At 38.6% G+C, this 25,318-nt stretch overlaps 1 protein-coding gene across 2 annotated transcripts; it reads left to right on the top strand.

The window, feature by feature from the left end:
• The first annotated feature begins 1,603 nt into the window (after positions 1 to 1,603).
• On the top strand, positions 1,604 to 25,110 carry LOC128999582 (CBY1-interacting BAR domain-containing protein 1-B-like). Of its 2 annotated transcripts, XM_054426165.1 has the most exons (8): positions 1,604 to 1,672; positions 2,215 to 2,316; positions 3,482 to 3,610; positions 15,610 to 15,790; positions 19,787 to 20,011; positions 21,232 to 21,264; positions 22,354 to 22,530; positions 24,875 to 25,110. In XM_054426165.1, the coding sequence occupies exons 1-8, from the start codon at positions 1,632 to 1,634 to the stop codon at positions 24,995 to 24,997; spliced, it is 1,011 nt and encodes a 336-aa protein (XP_054282140.1). In that variant the 5' UTR covers positions 1,604 to 1,631; the 3' UTR covers positions 24,998 to 25,110. The 2 variants fall into 2 exon arrangements, with proteins under 2 accessions (XP_054282140.1, XP_054282142.1); XM_054426167.1 differs by lacking the exon at positions 21,232 to 21,264.
• Positions 25,111 to 25,318: the final 208 nt, after the last annotated feature.

Raw genomic sequence — 25,318 nt, 5'->3', positions numbered from 1 at the left:
CAGATTATCCATCCAGTAAATATTTACATTTTATTCATGTTAAAGCCTTCCGGAATTGGTAATCTATTATAACAGGTTACGTACCTTGACGTCCACAATTCCTCTGTCAAACGTCTGTTGACTATAGTTTCAACTACTAAGTAGTCATTTTCGAAACAGAACGTTAAAATATTTCATTCATTGAATGTCGTAAAATCTTCTTAAATACATTGAACACAAACACAACACACGAACACGGTAGACAATTAAAAACATAGTTGGCCGGCCGGCGCACCTCAGCTATACTTTTGTATTTTATTCTTTCAATTTATAACCTTATCAAAATCAGGTGTGATTATTTGTTTGTATTACTTTATTCCGTTTAGTTTATGTAAAACTTAGTTGTTTAGTTTATGTGCTTAACTAAAAAATAATTAATGAATCAATAGTTTTATGAATTCAATCGGGGTGAAGCCCGTGGGTACCATGGTGTAAGCATGGGGCGTAGCCACTGAGCTATAATTCTAACTGGAGGTAGCACTGAATGTCAAAGATGCGTGTCGCCAGCCGCCATGTTTGCGTGAGTCTGGTGTCATAAGAAGCCATATTATTGCTATAACTATTATTATACTTGGCTTAAAATAACTACTTTGTATGGTCGCCATTTCAAAGAAAATTATTAAAGTATTAAAAGTATTCAAGTATGACAAAAATACTCACTGCTATACCAACCTAGTTATAAGAAGCCATGTTATTGCTATGATAAGAAAACTTACTGCTATACCAACCTAACAAAATCAGCGACACGCTTTTGACAGACTTCTGCCATGGCAGTGCTACCTCCAGTTATAATTTTAGCTCAGTGGGCGTAGCCCAAGGGAAATATGAAAATAAACTGATTTAATGTTGTATTGTCATCCATTTGTGAACTATATTTCAAGTTTCAAGTCTCTAGCTCATCGGGAAGTTGGTTTAAAATCGATTGCAAAATTTGTACCGAACAGACAAGAAAGCGAGCTAAAAAAACGTTTAAAAAAATATTTTTCCCGCAGGCTGCTAGTGCTGTTAAAGTTACTTGTGCCATAGATTAAGCATTGAGTATGCTTAATCTATGCTTGTACTCTCCGTGGGAGTTATAATTTTAGCTCAGTGCTCCGCGGTCTTTGTTTTTTTGTTTCTTAATCTTTTTCTTTTCTTTGTTTGTTTACATGATACCATGACGACTGTAGTCAACAAAAACAAAACAAAACCGCGGCAGTGAGTATTTTATCGAAACGAAACTAAATCGTGAATCGTGGCGTGAGTTAAGAAAACTAAAACAAACGCCAAACTTGAAATTTGTCGAAACGAAATCGGTTTTAAATAAAAGATTTGTTCTGGTTTTATTAGGTAGAATTTAGAATTATTTTATTTTACAATACACCACAGTGACAGTCTAAGAGTAGTGTAACTTTGGCTTTTCATAATTAAATGTTATTGGTTAATTCACAAAAAACATAATATTAACCACGGACTCATTTTATTAGTGGTATTAAGTTATGATCTTTAGGACATTAATTAGTTGCAGATAAACATAACATTTAACATAAATAATTTGCAATTGTATATTTTGGTTTTGTTTTAAAAAACAATAAAGTCTTTTCTAGGCTATTATGAATGTCATCAAGACGAATAAACCTGAAAGTGTTGTTTGGTAAGCTTAATATTATAGGCCTAACTTAGGCTAAGCCAATTTTATCTTTATTTTACAGTAACGTATGCCTTAGCACTTTTGAGATGATAGGTTTAATTATTATATACCGAGGCATTTTTTTGAAAATTCCAAAAAAATATTCCACCATCAAGAGGGTTAACATCTTGCCATTTGGGCCGTGGTACGAGAAGCTTTCCCTTCCAAACTCAAGCCTCTCGTAATTGAAGCTGGAGACTTCCTCACTTAAGTTAAAGAGAGCCTCTCAAGAAGGTAGGCCAACCCTACTGTGGCTCCTCTAGGACAAGAGCATTGTGCGCCATGCAGCACATAATGCGATCCTTTAATACTTTTCATTGAAATGGCGACCATACCAAGTAGGTATTTTAAGCCAAGTATGAATGGAGATGAGTGTAGGATGAGTGGCGTGATCTTGGCGGAATAAAAGTAAATAAAGTTTGAATATTTTCTTGTTGATACCTTTAAAATATTCATAGTTTGTTATTTCCAATTAAGGGTAATTTACAATTCTATTCTTGTTACAGTGAACAGCAAGCCAGATTTGTGTTGGATAGAGTTATTGCTGTGGAGTCAAATATGGCTGAGTTATGTTCTACATTCTCATTATTCTCCAGGAAGGCTGCAAGGTAATTTTATAAGGCAAAAATTTAAGCTGTGTTCACAAGAAGCTATAGTTTGCAGGCAGGTTACTTGCATCAGGTAACTTGAAATACCTACACTAGGAACAGGTAACAAGCTTACTGGTACCGTATCAATCCAATAATTTAATTTAATATCATTCTAGAGTGTGGTAGATTGTGTGTAAATATATAAATATAATTGTTCTTACCATCTATCTTTCTTACATTATCATTATAATTGTGATGGTGTTGCCACCTATGTGCGTATTCTAACCGAAATATGAGTGTCCAATCCAGACTGCAGAGGTAAAAATGTACCATAGACGTTTCCAGCTTAACCGAGATTACTCCACTGTTGGGTGCGTAGTGATATACACTAAACTAAGGCATAGTCAAATTTAACACCAAAGATCTTCATTCGCATTGTGTTAGCGGTTCAATAAATATCTATATATTAATAGGCAAGCATGTTTCTTTAAAAGCTTTTTTCTCAGCTTGTGTGCATTGCAGGGAAAACCTACCCATACTGTTGGAAATATATATTCCTCATAGTGTACAGAATCCATTAAAAAATTAAAATATAGTAGGCTCAAAAGCAAAAAAAAAAAAAATACATTTTTAATTAAAAAAAAATTTAACATGGGTCTTATGGGTTGCCATGCTGTGACGAAATATAAACAGAAAATCAAAACAAATTGTAGAAATTCCTATCACACGTTTTATTTACAGCATGGGGTGAGAATATAGAAGTCTGAACATTCAGTGTTTCCTTACACAGGGTTAGGTATTATGCCGAAAATGGGAATTGTAGCTAGACCATGAGCGGGATAAAACGGGATTTTCGGTTATGACAACTATTTTTTTCTACTTAATTTTAGAGAAAAACTAACTCCAATTGATTAAACTATTGTAGAAAAATACAAAAGCACTGTTTAAAAACATGATAGTCTAATATAACACTCGGGATAGAACAACAAAAAATTAGGTGGGATAAAACAGGATTTTTCGTCATTCAAAAGCGGGATTGAACAGCATTTCTCGACTCAGTAAGCAGGATAATTTTTTTGGTCTTGTGTATACACTGTGTACATTACGACCTCTAGTTACTTATAAAAAGACAGGACAGAAACACTTCATGACACAAAAACATTCATCCACTTGTTCATTTCAGGGTACGAGATGCCACAGATGAAATAGCCAAGGTACTTGCCTGCTATGCAGAAAGTGAAACTATAAACACAACACTCAAAACAAGAATGTCTGAAGTCGCCAAGACTTTTAATCTTCTGGGTGATTTCAGGTAACTTTAGAGCATAATTTCAATAATGCTGGACATAATTGAGTGAAATAGCTTGTAGAAAAATACTTCACACAATTTTGAATCTGCTATATAAGTATTCTCCTTTTACAATAATCATCCTAAGCCTAAGAATCAAAATGTCTTTTTTATTTTATAGGCATTTTCCTTAAGAGGTTAAGGTAGCCTAATATGTTACCATTGACATTATGGTCAGACCTAGACGCATGTCCTATTATAATTTGTTGTTTTACACCTAATACTGTCTTAAACAAACATAATCGTTGAAAAGTAAAAGGATATTGCATTATCAGTTTTACCTTGGAAGGGTTTGATCAATTTTTTATAAGAATGTACAATTGGGCATTGGTCCCCTTGTTACATACAAAAATCATGCTTATGCCTGTGTGAGATTAGAGTCCTTACGAGGAGTGTGAAACTGACGTCAGTACGGTTTACTAACATAATATTTTTTCTAAACATCTCAATAGAAATAGCAGTTTGAATACTATAGTTCGGCCGCTTAGAAAGCGACCTGCACGCTAATGCTAAACCAATGCTAGAGGAGGTCGCTTTCTAAGCGGCCAAACTGAGCCGTGACTATTTCCACCGGGCGAATGTCACGACTCATGATCAATGGTTCAAGTGTTTTTTTTATAGTAGGCTAGTTCAGTGTTTCGTTGTCACTCCACGGCCCCCCGAACAAGGCTGTGGGTTTTGTTCTTATTACTCCGACCGCGAAGTGTCAGAGGTTGCGAGACGTCGGATTTGAGTACTTCACTGAAGATTTTTATCCTTTTAAATCTTTTTTTTTTGGATAATAAATGTGCCTTTTAAGTTTTATTCTTGGCCGTTTGTGAGAACTTTCTTTATGGAGTAACTTTAGTACGCCCCGCGCGCCTTTTGGGTAAGTTTTTCACATTTTGCTAAGGTTAGGTTATTGCCTCATGTTGCACTAGGTTTAGAACCTAGTCTTGGGGTCGTGGAAGACTTTTGATAGTTAGTTTCCCTGTTCTCTGTGGTTTTGTATAATTCAGGGCTTTGCCCGAAATGCTAGGCCTAGAATTGACTGAGAAATGTTTGTTGGAAAGCCGCTATTTGAGAGAAACTGCCAAGTCAGTTTTGGGTCCTTCTGACTGTTTTGTGGTAGGCCTAGGCTTACGATTTTTGCTCAGTAAATGTAATTGTCTTAGGCTACTACTCTGGTAGTCTTTTGTTTCTGTGTCCCGTACAATTTTTAGTGTTGTTTTGTCTTGTAAAATGTTCAGTTTGTGTTACCCAGTCAAGTAAGGTTAAAGTCTTTTATTTTGCTTTGTCCTTGCCAAACTAGTTAAATTAAGTTGTATTAACTGCTCTTAAAGCTCCCCTGAAAGTTTGAGTCATTTTACTCAAGTTTTAAGAAAGTTACAGTAATTTTTAGTTTGGCAACTTTTCATTCAGGTTTGAACTGGGTATCCTGGAAGGCCAACTGGTTTCAGCCTTTGAGTTAAGGTTTGGGATGGTCTGGAGAAGCTGCTGGAACATTCCCCCCAGCTTTTAAGACCTTTCCGAACAAATTCGGATCACAACTTTTGGAGAAATTAGCAAAAATACATGAGTCGTTGCGTTAGGCCTAAATTTTTTGTATGGAACGTTTTTTGTCAATTTTAAAGTATTTTTCTGTGTTTAAGTGTCAATTGTTCTCTGTTAACTTGTTCTTCTGGCCACTTTGGACCAGGCAATTTAAATATTTTCTCTCTATTGGTGAAATTTATCACTGTCACATACCCGTCTAGCCTGCTGACACCTTTACCGCAAATATTAATGTTACCATTCTTGTACTGTTTAACCTGTTAGTTGTTTTATTTAAAATATTGTTATTGTTTGAAATGTTTTATTTTGTTAAAGAGCTGTGATAGAGAGACAAACCTTGTAAAAATTTAGAAACTTTTGAAATGAGCAATTGTTAGGCCTAATCAGTGAAATTTTGGAACTCAGTGAAATTTTGGAACTAAATGTGAATGGTGAAAGCTGTGACAGTGAACCTTGCGGATATGGACTCAGTCTATTATTCTTACTACCTTGTTTTCTGGGTTTTGCCACTCAGGGCCCGTGAGGAGGAAAATGACTGACCATCTTCAGCGGAGAGGAATGTTGCGACTAGGCTGGCGCTGCATATTGGCCCCCTCTCCGCCCTGCCTCTTCTCTCCTCCGGTGCTGTCCGCCCAGCTTCATGGCCCTCCGGTGTCACACCCTTGAAGACTGTTACCGCAAGTTACCGACTAATTGTTATTTATCTAATTGTTATATATATTGCTGTTGCCGAATGGACTTTAAGATTTTTAACATTTGTTGACTATTTATAAGCACAGCAGCCTATTGTTATTTATTTCAAATTTTATTCTACTGTTGCCTAATCATCCGATTTTAAAATCTCTCCACTGTATTTAATTTTTGGGGCCCCTAGTTAATTGTTAACTTTTCAGATATTTATTAAAAGAGTTATCATATTTTATTATTGTTATAGTTTGTTAATTTTGGTAATTTCCTTTTATTAAATGTTAAATTTTTACTAAATCCTTCTGATTTTCTGAATGATTAAAATAAATTATTGTAAGTCAGCAGCTTAAACGGGTACCTAAATTTATTTAAGGTTTATTGAGAGTATTTAATTCATGTATTGTTGTTGATTATTGTTGTTGTGTTTTCTTTTAAATGGTTAATTACAGCTCGTTTCTCTCAAATGGCGTGTTGTTCTTGAACCTCCATCCATGGTTCTCATTTGTTAAGTAAAGTTTTGTGAGCCGCTCCTCGGGCCTGCGCATGGATCACGCTTCCATTTCGTTAGTCTGGGTGCAGGCACGAGGGCATGGTTCATCTGGTAGCAGAGCGTGGTTGGTGGGTTGCGTCCTGGGTGCCTTGCCGTGAAACTTGGTTTCACGACTCGGATACTTAGAGATGCGATCACTGTCCACGTTCTGTTTTTTTGGTTTGTTTTGAAGAGCCGTGGATGGATTGGTTTCTTGGGAATGTTCTGGCCTGGCAGTTTTGGAAAAAGGTCTTGTTGTTGTTGTGGTGGGGCGTAAACACATTTTATTAGGAGCTCGCCCTTTGGCCGAGGCACCGGGTGGAATCGGTGGTAATGACTTGCATCCTTCGGGAGCAAGAGTGTCAAAAGCATGGTCATGTGTCAAAAAAAAAAAAAAAAAAAAAAAAAAAAAAAAAAAAAAAAAAGGTTTGTGTGTACACCCCATCACACAAGTGTTAGGTGTTGTCTAGTGTATGTATCGGTGTATGTTTGTGTGTGTGTACGTTCGTGGGTCATTTGTTGTTGTTTTTTTCTTGCGGTACTTGCGGTATGAATGGGCAGGTTCTTCTTTTGGGCCCCATCAGGTGCGTAGGCATCAACGTCCAGAAGCCTTAGGAATTAAATTTCTGTGTTTGTTTTGTGAAAAAATTTTTGTTGTCTATTTTGAGTCAAGTGCTGGTTGAGACTCGGTATGGCGTCAATTGTGCCGGAATATTTGAGGAAGCCGGAGCTGGTGTACGAGGTGCGGTCCCGGGGGGAGACTCCTGGAACTGATGTACGCACTTTGCGTACACAGTTCAGACAAATTGCTAGCATGCCTCAAGCTTGGGTTGAGTCGCTCAGTTTGGATGAGGAACTGGAGGCATGTAAAGAGAGGATGGAAGAGCTAAGTGGGGAAATTAATAGTTGGAGTAGTTTGCCTATGGGCTCCGCTAAGAGTTCGGCTATCACACAGCTGACGCACTGGCGTAAGCGTCTGCTCTTGGTTTCAGGGCAACCTGAAATCCAAGATGAGGACAAGAGCTGGGTGGAAGCCAGAATTCTTGAGCTGGAAGGAATTTTGGAGAGTATTAAGGCAGGAATGTCTGTCAAGGAGAAAGTTGAAATTTTTGAAGACAACCGTTCTTGGAAATTTCAAACGAAGTGCCAAAGTCTGTTGTTGAAGTTGTGGCTCCAGTGGGTACCCCCCAGGCTCCGCCTACGCCAAGTACACTGCTCCAGTTGCCTGCAAATGTTCAAATGTCAAATGCAAATGTCACACCGTACCCCTCTCACACGTCCACCTTGGCTGCGGCTACGCTGAATGTCCAGTCCCCATCTCCCTTTCCTTCTCAAGTTCATAGTTCCCCTTCCATCTCTAACTCCTTTGGCAAACTTCCCCATCCCCTTGCCTCTGTCCTGAGTGGTTTCCGGCCGGTGGACGGGTTAGATGTGAATGGCCTTTGTTTTTTTCTGGAGAGTGTTTTGCGCATGCGTGAATACCCTGGCATGTCAGACGCAACTTTGATGGAACTCATTGCTCCATACTGTCTGAAACCGTTGGGGGACAGATTGCTTGATTGTTTGCGCAGAGGCGTCACCTTTGATGTTTTTCATAAAGAAGTTTTGGAGCTTTTCATGCCCCGTCGGGTCATGGAGAAGCTGAAAGTTGAGAGAGTTTTTCGTCCTCAGCAGCCAGCCGAGTCTCTCAGCCAGTACGTGGGGGACATTCGCACGGTGGAAAGGGTCTTGCGTTTGGGGATCAGTGAGCTTGAACTCATTGACATTGTGCTTCAGGGGTTGAAGCCTGAGGAACGCTCACGTCTGGTTTTTGCACCACGGCCTGCATCTTTCGCGGACCTGGACAGACTTTCCATCCTTTCGAGATCTGTCCAGGACGCTGATTTTCAGAGAGACCAAGCGGCGGGGCATCTTCCCCTAGCTGGTCATCATGCTGTCGTAGCACCCGTGGGAGTGTTGGGTCCTGAACCGCCGCAGTGGCAGAGGCAACCTGTTGTTTGTTTTGGTTGTGGGCAACCAGGTCACATTCGGCGGCATTGCCGTCAAGGTGGAAATTTTGGACGTGGTCCAAAAAACTAGTTTGCTCACAGGAGGAAAAATTGCCCAATCCTTCCTGTGAGGTTGTTGGTGATAATGTAAAGGGCAATAATTTGAAAGTTTTTTCAAGTAAGTCAAATTCTAAGTTAAAGTCAGTTAATGTTTCTATTGCCTCCCCTTCTGGGAGTGTTGTGCCTGTGACCGAGCCTCTGCTGCGGGGGATTGCGGGCCTTGCTTCCATGGGCGTGAAAGCGGCGCGCTCAACTTGCCCACGTCTCAACATCTTCATAGGTTCCACGGTGCAGAAGGCCCTAGTGGATTCTGGGTCAGCCCGTTGCCTCATTTCCTTGTCCCTTTTTGAAAAACTTGAATCGTCTGGGCTTATCAAGCAAGTTGAGCGAAAAACCCCTATCTGCTGGACTGCGTCAAATTCACCCCTTCCCATCATCTATGAAGCCCGTTTCAAGTTCAAAATTGAACATTTTTCTTGGGTTTGGAGTTTTTGGGTGGCTAATGACCTTTGTTTCCCTGTCATTTTGGGAGCGGATTTTATCAAGCACACTGGCCTAATTTTGGATTTAGGCAGAGGTCAGTGTTTTTTCCGATTTGCGAGACGGGTATTAATATCTTTTGCTGATGAAATTGGTGGTGGTGCTGCGGTAGTTGAGCCTGAGATACCCAGCAAGCCAACAATTGATCCGTTAGGGCATCTGACTACTTGCGAGGCTGAAGCCATCAGAACCTTGTGTTCTCGTTTCCCAGATGTGCTGACGCCAAAGCTCGGAGTCACTAACCTGTTAGAGTACGAGATTCGTCTAACAGATACCCGTCCCGTTCGCTCTCACCCATACAAATTAGCTCCACCCAAAATGGAAACTCTCAGAAAAATCATTGACGAACTTCTGGAAAATGGTGTCATTGAACCTTCCCGTTCGAGCTACGCTAGTCCAGCTTTTCTCGTCCCGAAACCCAATGGCAAGTCCCGAATGGTTTTGGACTATCGCAAATTGAATGCGCAAATTGAAATCGACTCTGTGCCTCTCCCCGATTTGCATTCTGCGTTTGATTGGTTCGGTAAGGCCAAGTATTTTTCTGTTTTTGATCTGAATCAGGCCTATCATCAGATTCCTTTGAAACCTGAGTCTCGACCTCTCACTGCTTTCTGCGTTCCGTGGAATTTGTATCAGTTCACAAGAGTTCCGATGGGTCTTGCTGTGGGGGCCCAGACTCTCACCAGACTCCTTGATTCCATCTTTCATGATGTCAAGTTCAAGTTTGTGTTCAATTACCTCGACGATCTCTTGGTGTACAGTGAGAGCTTCGAAGATCACCTGATTCATCTTGAAGAAGTCATGAGTAGATTGAATAGGGCTGGCCTTACCGTGAATCCTGACAAGGTTAGTTTTGCAAAGCCGGAAATTTCGTTCCTTGGTCATCTTATCTCTCATAGAGGCGTCTGCATCGACCCCGCTAGAACCCAGGCTATCAGGGAGTTTCCTCCTCCCAGAGATGTCAAGGGTATTGCTAGGTTCATCGGCATGGTAGGTTTTTACCGACGCTTCATACCCAATGTTGCTGAATTGGCGGCTCCTCTCAATGAGCTTCGGAAGAAGGGCGCCAAGTTTGTCTGGGGTGAAGCGCAGCAGACGTCTTTTGATCTTCTCAAGGAGGCTATCATGCAGCCCCCTGTTTTGGCGATGCCGGATTTCAATCAAAACTTTGTCTTGCAAACAGATGCTTCCTCCGTCGCAATTGCGGCTGTGTTGTCACAAGAGGTGGATGGTGTTAGGCAGCCAATTGCGTACGCCTCACGCACTTTGAGTCCCTGCGAAAAGAAAAGCTCTTCGGTGTATGAACTCGAGTGTTTGGCTGTCGTGTTTGGAGTCAATAAATTCAGACGCTTTTTGGAGCACAAGGAGTTTTTATTGGAAACCGACAACCAGGCACTCTCGTGGCTTCTTGCACATCCACGCCAGCTTGGGAAAATTGGTCGTTGGGTTGTCCAAATATCGTCCCTTAAGTTCCAAGTGCAACACGTTCGAGGCACTCAGAATGTGATTGCTGACACACTATCTAGGATGTACCATTCACCCGACGATCCTCCTTCTGACCAAGAGCAACCGGGTTGTGCCGTGCTCTTGGAGTTTCCACTCGCCTTTTCTGATTTCATTCCCCATCAGCTGAAGGATCCTGAGCTGGCAAAGATCATTGGTGAGCTTCAAAATGGGGGAGCCCACCCCCCATATTTTCTGTCCCAGGGTGCCCTTTGCTGTCGCGCTCGGCAGCGAGGTAAACCTAAGGTTGTGCTGCCTAGTCTTCTAATACCTATGGTCTTTGAGTATTTTCATTCTTCTCCTGTGGGTGGGCATCTAGGTATCCACAAGACCATTGCGAAGGTTAGGGAAATGTTCATCTGGAAGGGTATGGATCGGGATCTTGCTGCTAGGGTGCGTTCTTGTCAAACGTGCTCACTGAGCAAGCCCGCTCAAAACTCTAAGTTTGGTTTGTTGTCATCTGAGGTGGCGGAAAGACCTTTGGAGAAGGTTTTCATTGACTATGTAGGGCCTCTCCCGCGTAGCAAGTCAGGAAATAAGTTCCTACTTGTTTGTGTGGATGCCTTCTCCAAGTTTTGTTGGCTTTTTCCCTTAAGGAATGCCACTGCACAGCTCACCGTGCAGGTACTTCGAACTCACCTCTTCCAACATTTTGGAATACCCGCCACCATTGTTTCCGACAACGGAACACAGTTTGTTTCCCATCTGTTCAAAAGAATGTGCTTTGGGCACGGAATCCGCCATGTGACTACTTCCCCTTACTATCCACAGCCTTCTCATGCTGAAAGGTTCAATCGCAATCTTCGTTCCGCTCTCATAGCTTTCCATGCTGACAAGCAGACCACCTGGGATCAGGAACTCCCTTGGCTTCAGTTTGCTTTCAATACTGCTCACCATGAGAGTCACAAGGCGGTCCCTTTCGAGCTGTTTCTAGGCTATCCGCCTAACAACCCGTTAGCGAATGTGTGGGGAATTGGCGACCTTCTGCCACCTCCTGGTGCGGCTGATGTCAAGGCAACTTGGCAAGCGGCCAGGAGAAACTTGATCAGAGCTAGGGAATTGGTCCGGAGGAAGCACAATCGTGGTAGAGTAGACAACCCCTTCCAGGTGGGGGATTTGGTGTTTTGTAAAGCTCATCCAGCCAGTTCGGCTGTGGACAAGAGAGCTGCAAAGTTGTGTCATCGGTGGTCAGGTCCCCACCGCATCCTGAGGTTTTTGACGCCTGTCACGGCGGAGCTTGGAGATCCGCGGACTGGAAAGGTGTTCCGGAGGGCGCACATTTCTCATCTCAAGCCCTTCCGCGGAACTCTTCCGTAGGCAATTTTCTTTCCTCTTGTGTCTGGGTGGGAAGTGCACTGGGCCAGAGAACCTGATCACTTCTCCTGTCCCCGGTGTTCTGCGAAGGAATTTCCCTCACAAAATTTTCCAGCTCTGGCCAGAGCAAACCCTGGGGGTGAGTTTTCCCCTCAGTTTGGAAGTCCCTTGGCGTTCCCCACCACAGACACTTGAGTTGTCTTTCAGGTCATTCTCTTTTCAGGAAGTGGGGGAGAGGCTTGTTTGTTTGTCCCTTTTGGAGAGGAGTGTCCTCTTTTGGGGAGGGAGGTTGAGCCGTGACTATTTCCACCGGGCGAATGTCACGACTCATGATCAATGGTTCAAGTGTTTTTTTTATAGTAGGCTAGTTCAGTGTTTCGTTGTCACTCCACGGCCCCCCGAACAAGGCTGTGGGTTTTGTTCTTATTACTCCGACCGCGAAGTGTCAGAGGTTGCGAGACGTCGGATTTGAGTACTTCACTGAAGATTTTTATCCTTTTAAATCTTTTTTTTTTGGATAATAAATGTGCCTTTTAAGTTTTATTCTTGGCCGTTTGTGAGAACTTTCTTTATGGAGTAACTTTAGTACGCCCCGCGCGCCTTTTGGGTAAGTTTTTCACATTTTGCTAAGGTTAGGTTATTGCCTCATGTTGCACTAGGTTTAGAACCTAGTCTTGGGGTCGTGGAAGACTTTTGATAGTTAGTTTCCCTGTTCTCTGTGGTTTTGTATAATTCAGGGCTTTGCCCGAAATGCTAGGCCTAGAATTGACTGAGAAATGTTTGTTGGAAAGCCGCTATTTGAGAGAAACTGCCAAGTCAGTTTTGGGTCCTTCTGACTGTTTTGTGGTAGGCCTAGGCTTACGATTTTTGCTCAGTAAATGTAATTGTCTTAGGCTACTACTCTGGTAGTCTTTTGTTTCTGTGTCCCGTACAATTTTTAGTGTTGTTTTGTCTTGTAAAATGTTCAGTTTGTGTTACCCAGTCAAGTAAGGTTAAAGTCTTTTATTTTGCTTTGTCCTTGCCAAACTAGTTAAATTAAGTTGTATTAACTGCTCTTAAAGCTCCCCTGAAAGTTTGAGTCATTTTACTCAAGTTTTAAGAAAGTTACAGTAATTTTTAGTTTGGCAACTTTTCATTCAGGTTTGAACTGGGTATCCTGGAAGGCCAACTGGTTTCAGCCTTTGAGTTAAGGTTTGGGATGGTCTGGAGAAGCTGCTGGAACATTCCCCCCAGCTTTTAAGACCTTTCCGAACAAATTCGGATCACAACTTTTGGAGAAATTAGCAAAAATACATGAGTCGTTGCGTTAGGCCTAAATTTTTTGTATGGAACGTTTTTTGTCAATTTTAAAGTATTTTTCTGTGTTTAAGTGTCAATTGTTCTCTGTTAACTTGTTCTTCTGGCCACTTTGGACCAGGCAATTTAAATATTTTCTCTCTATTGGTGAAATTTATCACTGTCACATACCCGTCTAGCCTGCTGACACCTTTACCGCAAATATTAATGTTACCATTCTTGTACTGTTTAACCTGTTAGTTGTTTTATTTAAAATATTGTTATTGTTTGAAATGTTTTATTTTGTTAAAGAGCTGTGATAGAGAGACAAACCTTGTAAAAATTTAGAAACTTTTGAAATGAGCAATTGTTAGGCCTAATCAGTGAAATTTTGGAACTCAGTGAAATTTTGGAACTAAATGTGAATGGTGAAAGCTGTGACAGTGAACCTTGCGGATATGGACTCAGTCTATTATTCTTACTACCTTGTTTTCTGGGTTTTGCCACTCAGGGCCCGTGAGGAGGAAAATGACTGACCATCTTCAGCGGAGAGGAATGTTGCGACTAGGCTGGCGCTGCATATTGGCCCCCTCTCCGCCCTGCCTCTTCTCTCCTCCGGTGCTGTCCGCCCAGCTTCATGGCCCTCCGGTGTCACACCCTTGAAGACTGTTACCGCAAGTTACCGACTAATTGTTATTTATCTAATTGTTATATATATTGCTGTTGCCGAATGGACTTTAAGATTTTTAACATTTGTTGACTATTTATAAGCACAGCAGCCTATTGTTATTTATTTCAAATTTTATTCTACTGTTGCCTAATCATCCGATTTTAAAATCTCTCCACTGTATTTAATTTTTGGGGCCCCTAGTTAATTGTTAACTTTTCAGATATTTATTAAAAGAGTTATCATATTTTATTATTGTTATAGTTTGTTAATTTTGGTAATTTCCTTTTATTAAATGTTAAATTTTTACTAAATCCTTCTGATTTTCTGAATGATTAAAATAAATTATTGTAAGTCAGCAGCTTAAACGGGTACCTAAATTTATTTAAGGTTTATTGAGAGTATTTAATTCATGTATTGTTGTTGATTATTGTTGTTGTGTTTTCTTTTAAATGGTTAATTACAGCTCGTTTCTCTCAAATGGCGTGTTGTTCTTGAACCTCCATCCATGGTTCTCATTTGTTAAGTAAAGTTTTGTGAGCCGCTCCTCGGGCCTGCGCATGGATCACGCTTCCATTTCGTTAGTCTGGGTGCAGGCACGAGGGCATGGTTCAAAACTATAACATTTATATTGAGTAAGAGTACAAATTCCATAATTTAATTATTATACAGCTTGTAACAAATAGGCTACTTTGTAATAATAGACTCAATTTCATACAGCCTTCATTCGTAGATAAATGTTTATGCACTTTGATTTGTTTTGTTTAATAATAGTTATTTATCTAAACATTCCATGCCACACCACATTACAAAAATATTAGGTACTCAATACTTTTTGAGTAAGCTACCTTAGTTTGTTCTGGTTGAAAGTTGGCCTCAAGGGCTGACATACCTATCCAGTTTAACCCATCCGGTTTATTATTGCCATTTTAGCACATTATTTACCAACTAATCCCTCAGATGGGTGTGATGGTTAGTAGGGAATGTGTTACACAGCTACCCACCACACTCATCCCTCAGATACAGAGAGGTGTGATGGTTAGTAGGGAATGTGTTACACAGCTACCATACTCATCCCTCAGATACAGAGAGGTGTGATGGTTAGTAGGGAATGTGTTACACAGCTACCATACTCATCCCTCAGATACAGAGAGATGTGATGGTTAGTAGGGGATGTGTTATACAGCTACCCACCATACTCATCCCTCAGATACAGAGAGATGTGATGATGGTTAGTAGGGAACGTGTTAACACAGCTACCCACCATACTCATCCCTCAGATACAGAGGGGTGTGATGGTTAGTAGGGAATGTGTTATACAGCTACCCCCACCATACTCATCCCTCAGATACAGAGAGATGTGATGATGGTTAGTAGGGAACGTGTTAACACAGCTACCCACCATACTCATCCCTCAGATACAGAGGGGTGTGATGGTTAGTAGGGAATGTGTTATACAGCTACCCCCACCATACTCATCCCTCAGATACAGAGAGGTGTGATGGTTAGTAGGGAACGTGTTAACACAGCTACCCACCATACTCATCCCTCAGACACAGAGGGGTGTGATGGTTAGTAGGGAATGTGTTATACAGCTACCCCCACCATACTCATCCCTCAGATACAGAGAGGTGTGATGGTTAGTAGGGAATGTGTTACACAGCTACCCACCATACTCATCCCTCAGATACAAAGAGTGTGATGGATGACAGGGAAGGTGTTAACACATTAGCTACCAACTATACTCATCCCTTGGATACATTTGTTGGTGTGATGGTTGGTAGGGAACATGATAAAACATCCTTAGTTTGTTTAATCTTTACCTTGCCACAATTAGCTGTCTTTTACTCAAAGCACAAGTCCACAGGGAGTTGGAGGTCCAAAGGTTGGACAAGAAGGTGGTGGATGTGTTTGGACAGTACGAAGGCATTTGTCACAGATCCAAAGAGGAGTTGAAGGTGATACTGAGTGCGAGAGACAAGGAGTTGAACCATCAACGTCAGCTGGACAGGCTGATACAGCGCAACCCACACAACAGGCAGCAGATTGTATCCTTACCTAGTGAAACTGCCGTTGCTTGAGAGCCATACATTAAGCTAAGTATTGCTATGGAGCATATGGTAATTTATAAATGGATATAACTTACTATATCAAGTCCACTTACCGACACGTTCGGTAATCCAACCTATTGATGAGTGAGTCGTCTCATCAGTCAATATCTTTGAAACAACAGACTTGTGGTGGCTGGAGCCTCACGTCATTTTATTCAGTGTTCAGTCCAATTTCAGGACCCTTACACAATACATAATTAATAATACGGATAATGGTTATGATTGAGTAAGTTATGTTTTATTATTTGCCAATATGTCCATAAAAAAATAAATATAAAAAAACTCAAGACTGGCACAAGTACAAAATCTAATTTCGCTGACTTAGCTTGATAAAGAAAGAAACTAGGCATGGCCTAGTGAAATTATTTAAGATAACTAGCAGAAATATCACAGAAAGAACCTTCACTTACAGTGACAACTGTTATGTTATGTGATTTATATTGAACTGGCAAGTATTTCATCAGTTGTTTAATTTAATGTAATGTTTGCAGTTTTGTGTTAGTTCTCTCATCTAAAATGTAGCAGATTTTTAAGTTGAATAAAACCATATAAATTTGTTCTTTTAAACATTTATTTTAATAACAATATAAAAAAAAAAATTTAAAAATCATTTTAAAAACACGGATCTATATCCAGTAACAAAAAGTTAGTTACTAAAACAAAGTGTTTGAAAGACTAGATGACAGTTTACTGGGGACTACCTAATAACTAGATAACAAGTTTACTCCCACTATGACCACTACGAGAAGTCTAAACAATGGTTCCACAGCTATCTTAATGCCAGACAGCAACTAGTTGTGATTCAGCATGTAGAAAAAAAAACACTCGCCATACAATACATTCCGAAATTGTCCCTATACGGAGAGGAGTACCACAGGGATCAGTTCTCGGACCAGTCATGTTCCTCCTCCTCACAAATGACCTACCAGACCAGCTACAAGAATACTGCCAAACCACAATGTATGCAGATGACACTGTCATCACACTAACTGACAAATCAACAGAAACTTTAAACCGAAACATCAATATAACCTTCAACATGACTAAACAATATTGCACAGTAAACGAATTGGCTCTAAATGAAAAGAAAACTGTTTAGCTGAACTACTCTACTAAAAATAAAGACACTAACATATTAATCCCTGGGATAGAAGCACAAAATAGTACCAAATATCTCGGCATTATCATGGATTCAAAACTGACATGGAAACAGCACATTGACTTACTCTGCAAGAAGCTACGCTCTGGGATTTATGTCATCAAGCGAGTGAAGCAGGTTGGTGGTCTGGACACCGCAAAGACAGCCTACCATGCCCTGGTCGAGTCACACCTCAGGTATGGTCTGGTTGTCTGGGAAAGAACATCCAACAACTATCTAAAAAGAGTCCTTATCCACCAAAAAAGAGCGATAAGGTGTCTAGCAGACCTTCAATATCAAGGAAGCAGTCGTGATGCATTATTTAAGGAACTAAAAATCCTCACACTGACATCACTTTATATCCGTGAGGCAATTCTCCCTGCCATCTCCACAAATCAAACAAGAAACAGAGACATTCACCAGCACAATACACGAAACGCCTCAAGCTTTGCAATACCACCTCACCATCTAAGTCTCTTTGAAAAGAAGCCATCCTACAAAGGAGCCCTGTATTTCAACAACCTACAAGAACAACTTAGAAATTAACAAACTCACCGTTTCAAGAACCAATTAACAACATGGCTGCAAGAAAGACCATTATACTCAGAAAAATAATTCCTTGACAAGCAGCTTTAACAACATATTAAATCCACAAATTTTAGTTATTATTCTGACACATGTACTGTTCCCAACGAACATGTCAATAAAGATTATTGTCTATTGTCTATTTTGCTCTGTAAAAAATTCATTCTTACAGATATACTAGAAAAACTTAGCTGTACTGTTGTTAGTCTAGTGTAGGGCCTATCCAAAGCAGTTCTTCCCCTTGTGCAATATAAGTGAAAATTATTTCTAGTGCTAAAAAATGAGGATTTTGTTTTACAAAAATAACACAATGTAAGACTAAATTACTTACGTAATTCCCGTCACAGCTCAATAAAGTATGTCTATTCAGGACATGTTTCTGTGTTAAAACACCATTGTCAGCTTCAGGTACATAGTGTAGAGTTGATCAGTTGTTAACATCGTCAGAAGATAAACACAGTACGAACACGAATAAATACATAAAACAATTAAACATTTAAAAAACAGGCCTGTTCTAACAAAGATGGCCGACCGCACAGGTTGCAAGGGACAGCTAGACTTACCAAATAACTTACCAAATAAGTTAATGTAAAACACTTGAACACAGATTGTTGGCTGTCTAAATGCCAGAAAAATTGTTTAACAACTTTTGAGTCATTTGAACATTTGTCAGGCTACAACCTGTTAAAATCTTATAGAGCACAGTTAATTTTTAATTTATTTCTTTTATAAGGGGAACCATATGCCCCCATTTTTACTTTCTCCCCCTATACATAGTATATGGAGAAAGTATTGTTTTCATCAAAATTTTCGAGTTTGAGTTTTGAGTGGATATATTCGTTTTGGGTCCCCCTGGACCCAAAAAAGTGGTTTTCGAAGTGATGTCTGTGTGTGTGTGTGTGTGTGTGTCTGTGTGTCTGGATGTGTACAGAGCTAGAGACTACACCTGTGGTCCGATTTCGATGAAATTTGGTATGTAGGTTCTAATCTATGGTATCTCCAGGCGTTTTTTTTTTCATTTTTTTGAAATTTTGAATTTTAATGGGGATTTTCCCATAAAAACCCATAAAAAACCGGAAAAATCGGATTTTCTCACAAATGGCCCGAACGATTTTGATAAAAATTTAGTATGTTGTAGCCCTTTAAATTTTGAATAAAATGGTACAAATCCCATATCTGTAAAAATTACGGTTCAAAAGTTATGGTCAAATATGTTATTTTCCCATAAAAACCCCATAAAATAACGAAAAATCGGATTTTAGACAAAAATCCAGTTTTGATTTAACATAGTAGGTTATGGTCCTTACAATTTTGATAGTTTTTTTTCATTTTTTATAAATTTTGATTTTAGATGGGGATTTCCCATAAAACCCCATAAAATAACGGAAAATAGGATTTTCCCAAAAATGGCCCGAACGATTTTGATAAAAATTTAGTATGTTATAGTCCTTTAAATTATGAACAAAATTGTACAAATCTCATTTCCGTATAATTACTCTCACCGCTTACACATGATAAAGGTTGTTGACAAACTTATGGGAGAAAGTATGTGTCAGATTGCTGATACCGTTTATTTCTTCATGGGGCGCATGAGCTCATTTGAACTGTTTCTGTTGATGCTTCATAAATTTAAGTAAGTTATTCAAGACGCCTAATATTTGGTCTTTGACAAAACAGGTTTATTTGACAAAAAAACAAGCATTGAGAATCATATTAGATATTCAAAGGAGGGACCAAGGAGGAATTCAAAAACCTTGGAATAATGACTATATAGCCTGTATATTTATCAAGTTATCCCGTATTGTAAGAAAAATGTTGCTGATTTACGTCTAAAGACAGTGCCACGCGTACAATACTAGAAATAGGGGTACTATCGCACACCTGCCCATAGACTAAGCTATGGAAAAATACTGCCTATGCCGGAGTTAAATTTTACAATTAACTGTCTTATCATATATTAAGAAAGAAAAGAATTTGTTTAAATAAAAAACTAGTTTAAGTACCACTTGCTACACCTGTAGACTTGAAAAATACATCAAATGCATGTTTTGTTTAATAGAGCCTCATTTTTTTTAGGTTAAGTTTTGAATATGGGTTTAACGCCATTCCATGTGTTGTCATACAACTGAAATAAAAACCATTTGATTTGATTTGGTAGGGTTTAAGGCTATTAAAAATACTTACGCTAGATACAACTTAACAAAGATTAGTCTAAAGCTGAGACTGAATTGATCAAAGCCAGCAGTGAGGTGTCTCGTAACCAGAAGGCTCTTGAAGAACAAATTGACCTTTTTGAGAAAAAGAAACTGAAAGATTTGAAGATGACATTGCTAGATTTTATCAAGATTGAATTGGCCCTACATGCCAAGGCGCTAGAGCTGTACACTCAAGCTTACAATGAAATGTCTGAGGTTGATGAAGATTTGGACCTGGAGGTATGTTTCTTAATAAAATAGTATTTATTTTGGGATTGTTTTGAAAATTTACAATTTATATGAATATAAACTTACTAAATAGATTGATAGGCTAACTTAAAGTTGAAGAAAAAGAAAATAAACGTTTCAAATTACAGACCTTATGAAGTAGGTTTTTATGTTTTTAAACTTATTGGAGAAATTATAACTTATTTTGCAAGTTCTTGTACTTAAGTATAACTGTCTTAAGTATTAACTGTCTTAAGTGTTGTGTTAAGTGTTGTTAAGGGTGCCTTATTATGGTTTTGTGTCTTAAAGGAAAACTCGCTTTGTGATTTATTTAGCTGTTAATCTAGACTTTTTCTATTAGTATTGTGGATATTTAAAGCTACGTACTGTGGATACGATACTCTCTGGTGTGGATTAACGTCCGCACTAGTGAGTACTACGTTTATCCGCAGTACTATCCTGATAATTAGACCAATTCGGTAATACCAAGGCAAAAATGTGGTTCGTATTCCACTATAAACTGCTGTAGGTCCCTTAGTTGCCATTAGCTGCATGGGCTATTAATTAACAGCTGTGTCTAAGGAATATGTCGGCCTTAGCCACTAACAAGACTACAAGATCTCACCCCTTATCTTACAATAATCTTCATTCGTACTTGGCTTAAAATACCTACTTTGTATGGTCGCCATTTCATTGAAAAGTATTAAAGTAAAGTATAGTAAACTGTCTCTTCTTAAAATAGTTATTTTAAATATTCTCTTTAGGAACTGCCGGTTAGTTTTCACCATTGACTATTGGGTACTGAAGTTTTATTACTATAGTTCGGCCACTTAGAAAACGACCTGAGCGCTAATGCTAAACCAATGCTGGAGGAGGTCGTTTTCTAAGCGGCCGAACTATAGTCTAAGGCTTACTCCAACCATTTCTATTGCAATCTGTTTATGCACTTTGTGGGTCACAGATTTACTTTGATATACAATTTTCATAACATAGCATTCTATTAGCTGACATACCTGAAAAGAGTTTAACATTATAAAAAGTCCAGCCACTTTTCTGAAATGTATGTTATCATACTGGATGTGCATTATTAAATTAGTTAATTCAAAAGGTTTATTTATGACACTTAAATATTTTGAATAAGTTCGTAAATATATTCTTTACCTCAGTGTTAATATCATCAAGTAAAAATATGTGAGTTAAATTATAATTATGAATGATGTATAATTTTACAGGACTTTCAAAATGCTCGAGGGAATTTTGACCTGGTAATTTAGTTTTGCTATGATTGTGATTTGATTTTGCTTGAGTCTTACCTTTTGATTTAAAGGTTTGAACCTTTTTTTCCATTCTTTCACCACTTGTATTAGTCAGCATTTTTAAGGTAATGAAAAGATTATGATTTTGACTTAATATGGCTTAAGGCGGGGCCTGTGACTGGTGTGCGAGTCTTTTTCAAACACTGAGTTTTTTCTCGAAAACGCTTGTATATGACCTCTTGTGTTGGTTGATGCTTAAAAAGCAACTGTATTAGGCAACCGTTTTCTGCAGATAGGAAAACGCAGCCTTTTTGGTTTTTTATATACATGGTTAGTTAAAAAAATTCAAAATTGGCCCATTGTTGTTAACAAAATATTTTTTAACACATCAACTAATACATGACAACTTCAGTTCCATGGAAGGCCACCACATTGCTCATTGCGGTGGTAGGGGCAGTAACCTGTTCGGAACAATTGATCCTGACCACGGCAACATCTGTGTGATAAATCTGATGCTCAAGATAGCCGACGTGGTAAACCTCAACTAAGGCAAAGGAGTAGTTAAGTTTGAAAGTCAAAACCCAGACGCAAACCCTGGAAGGATAACCCAACTCTCCTTTCTACAGTCTATCCAGAAAATTAGTACCGTTTAGTGTGTGGTACTTGAATCTGGCATATTTAACTACTGTTTCATTTTACAGTTTGTGGAAAAGTATGTCACAATTTTCATTTTAATTTTGAACCTTGAATTTCTCATTTGAGTTAGAAACAAAACATAGATTACCATTGGAGATTAAGGTAGGCTACAAAATAAAATATGGCAAATCGTGTACAATAAAACTTCTACTGTAAAATATTTTGTAAAAACTGTAAAAAATATAATTTAGTGCAAAATAAAAGAAAATTTGATTTGATAAAAAAAATATGGATAGTGAAATTATATTTCCAAATTTATCTAAGTAATAACCAGCTCTTAGAATTTTAACCTGTTTGGAAAACTTAAAACTTTAAAGGGTGTATACTTACACATTGTACAGTTATTTTTCATTGTTACACACCAGAACCAAACAACAATCTGTCACTTGTATGCTTCTGCAGGAGCTGAAGAATGTTCTAACAAGTGACTCAGGTAGACTGGACACTGTTAAGCGTACTTCATTCCGTCATTCTTCTCTTCAGTCCATCGCAAACCTCTTCTCCACTCCACAACGCTTCCAGAGACGTGAATCTACAAGCATCCCCACCACTTCAAAGAGTTCACTTGATGACACGGCAGTAAGTAAAGTTGCCTACTCTGTTAATCCTACCAATATCACAATTAAAGTAATGTTTATGTAATTGGCAATTAATTATGCTATATCAAACGAAAGGTCAGAGTTAGACAGTATTTAAACCAGTCTAATAGTAAATTATAACATTGCAGGATAATAAAGGGTAAGTGAATCACAAACAGCAAGTAGTGTAAAATTATACAATTTATAATTTAATGTTTTAAATTAATTTATGTTGTAAGAAAAGTCTTAAATATCATAAAAATCGCTATTCTAGCTTCAATTTAAAAAAAAAAAAATTCTCCTAACCCCACGGAAAGTCTGGCGCCCCCATTTCCAAGACCCTGGACAAGCCTATGGTGATATTCATAATTTTTACACTAGAAACCGACATCAATTTGATATGTCACACGTTAGATTGGGATAAAACAAAGAAGAGTAATACAGTTTTTGGCCTAAAATGACTAAATAAAATAACTAATGAAGTTTTATCACTTCCTTACAAAGTTTTTAATGCTAAAATTGATATGGCTGGTACAGTAAACAATCCGTTCTATCCTATAAAACTAAACTTACTTACTACTGCCATGGGCACTTGTACCCAAGCTGGTACTTGGCCTCGCCAACACGTTGTCGCCAGTTCTCTCGGTCCTCCGAATCTTCCTCTACTAGTCTCATCTTTTCCATATCCTTCCGGACTTGATCCCGGATATGGTCAACCCACCTTAGCCTTCTGCTTTTGGCCTCTCCTACAATATCGGGGTCTCGGAATGATTCTCTGAACTCATGATTGTGGCGGATTCTCCATACTCCATCTTCACAGACTGGTCCATATATAGCTCTTATAACTTTTTCAAAATCAGTGGACCAAGACCTTTCTTTGGACACCTCTACCAAGTTTCTACGCCAAGCCGTTCTCTCAAATTATTGGACCCAAAGCTTCCAATTAAATATTTAGATTCCCCCATGTTAATCTTACAGGAAAAACTCAACTTTGATGGAAGATCCTGCCCAAGCTAATCAAGATTTCAAAAAATTAAAAACACTGTGAAACTACAGATTAGGGTCATTTTTTGACACTTAGGGCCTAATAATTAAAATTGGTCCAAAAATTAGGGAGGAGTTCTGTTTACAAAAATCGGCTTAGCGTATTATATAGATAACCTTCCTCTCTATATCCCTTAGAGATTTTAGTAAACAACGATAATATCCTTTCAAAGCATCAAAGGGTTAATATTCTACTAAAAACATACTTTATTAGCCTCCCTGTAGCAGCACACCTAGGTCGTTAACCTGTTATTTAAATAGAATTAATTGAAATCAAATCAGGTAAATGGAAATTCGCTTAGTCTGCAGGTTTACTGCGGCGGGATTATTTATCTCTTGCTGCTTTCCTCATCTGAATAACTATCTTTTTGCTGTATTTGTTGTTAATTTTTCTTGTATCCTTTTACTTTCTCCCCCCCTATACATAGTATATGGAGAAAGTATTGTTTTTGACAAAGTTTTTGAGTTTGATTGGATGTATCCGTTTTGGGTCCACCTGAACCCAAAAGAGGGGTTTTCGAAGTGATGTCTGTGTGTCTGTATGTGTGGATGTGTACAGAGCTACAGACCACACCTGTTGTCAGATTTTGATGAAATTTTGTGTAGGCACTAATCCACGGTATCTCCACTCCAGGAATTTTTTAATTTTTTTCATTCTTTTAAATGGTGATTTTGCCATAAAAACCCTATTAAATAATGGCAAAATCGGATTTTAGAAAAAAAACCTGGTTTTGATTAAAATTAATGTGTAATGTTATGAGATATTCCAAACAAATTAGTGCAACCCCCCATTGCCGTAACAAATACTGTTTTATTGCAACTTTTGTGATTTTCCCTATAATATGTCATAGTTACTCCCACTGCTTACCCATGATAAAGGTTGTTGACAAGCAAATGGGAGCAAGTATGTGTCAGATTGCTGATACCGTTTATTTACTAATGTGAACCAACATGGAACCCTTTTGACCTTTCCACTTGCAATATAATTTGTCCATGTGGAAATAAACATTTTATTCTTGAATCTTCTGGATTCGATTAAAAGTTTAACACATTGGAACCATGTTTTGCGACCTCTATTTTTAAGAAAAACTGTTGTAGACGTTTATCCAAACAACGAACTATATCTTTGAAAAAGTTTACTGAAAAACAATACGACAACATCTAGTTTTGCTGATTTTTATTATTCCAATGGGGAATTTTGTGACCATATAATTTCCCTATCTTGTTGCATAGTTCCTTTTAGGTTTAAGTATTTAACTTGAGATTGAAATGTATTTTAAACTTTGTCTTATCACTTTCAGGTTCAAGCGAATGAACCGCAGGTGGAAAGCAGGATTGTGAGTCTCCGAGATGAGTCTGACGAAGATGAACTCTCGTCACCATTTTTGGCTGGTTCATCACAAAACATAGGCTTTGCCAAGTAATATATTTATCTTGTACTTTTGCATCTATTGCACCAAAGATTAGTTTGTGTTATGTATTTGAGAAAGTTATTTATAACTTTTTTAGTCAATTAAAACAGTTTAACACTCTGTCAGTCTTGTGTATTATTGCCTGTAGTCTGTCTATAATCTATAGTGATCATTTTACACCTCAGTATGTAATTATTCTTGTGTTGATCAGGAAAAAATACAAACAAATTGCATAATGTCAAAATAATTATGAGATTTAAAATATTGTGCTTCATTAAATGAATGATAGTTTGATAGTTGTACAGTAGAGTCAAAAATTTGAACGTCAAAAAT

Source organism: Macrosteles quadrilineatus, unplaced genomic scaffold (assembly GCF_028750875.1).
Source record: "Macrosteles quadrilineatus isolate MER2022 unplaced genomic scaffold, UCM_ALF_1.0 Scaffold_8__2_contigs__length_117827958, whole genome shotgun sequence".
Taxonomy (NCBI): domain Eukaryota; kingdom Metazoa; phylum Arthropoda; class Insecta; order Hemiptera; family Cicadellidae; genus Macrosteles; species Macrosteles quadrilineatus.
This window is presented reverse-complemented; position numbering and strand designations above follow the sequence as displayed.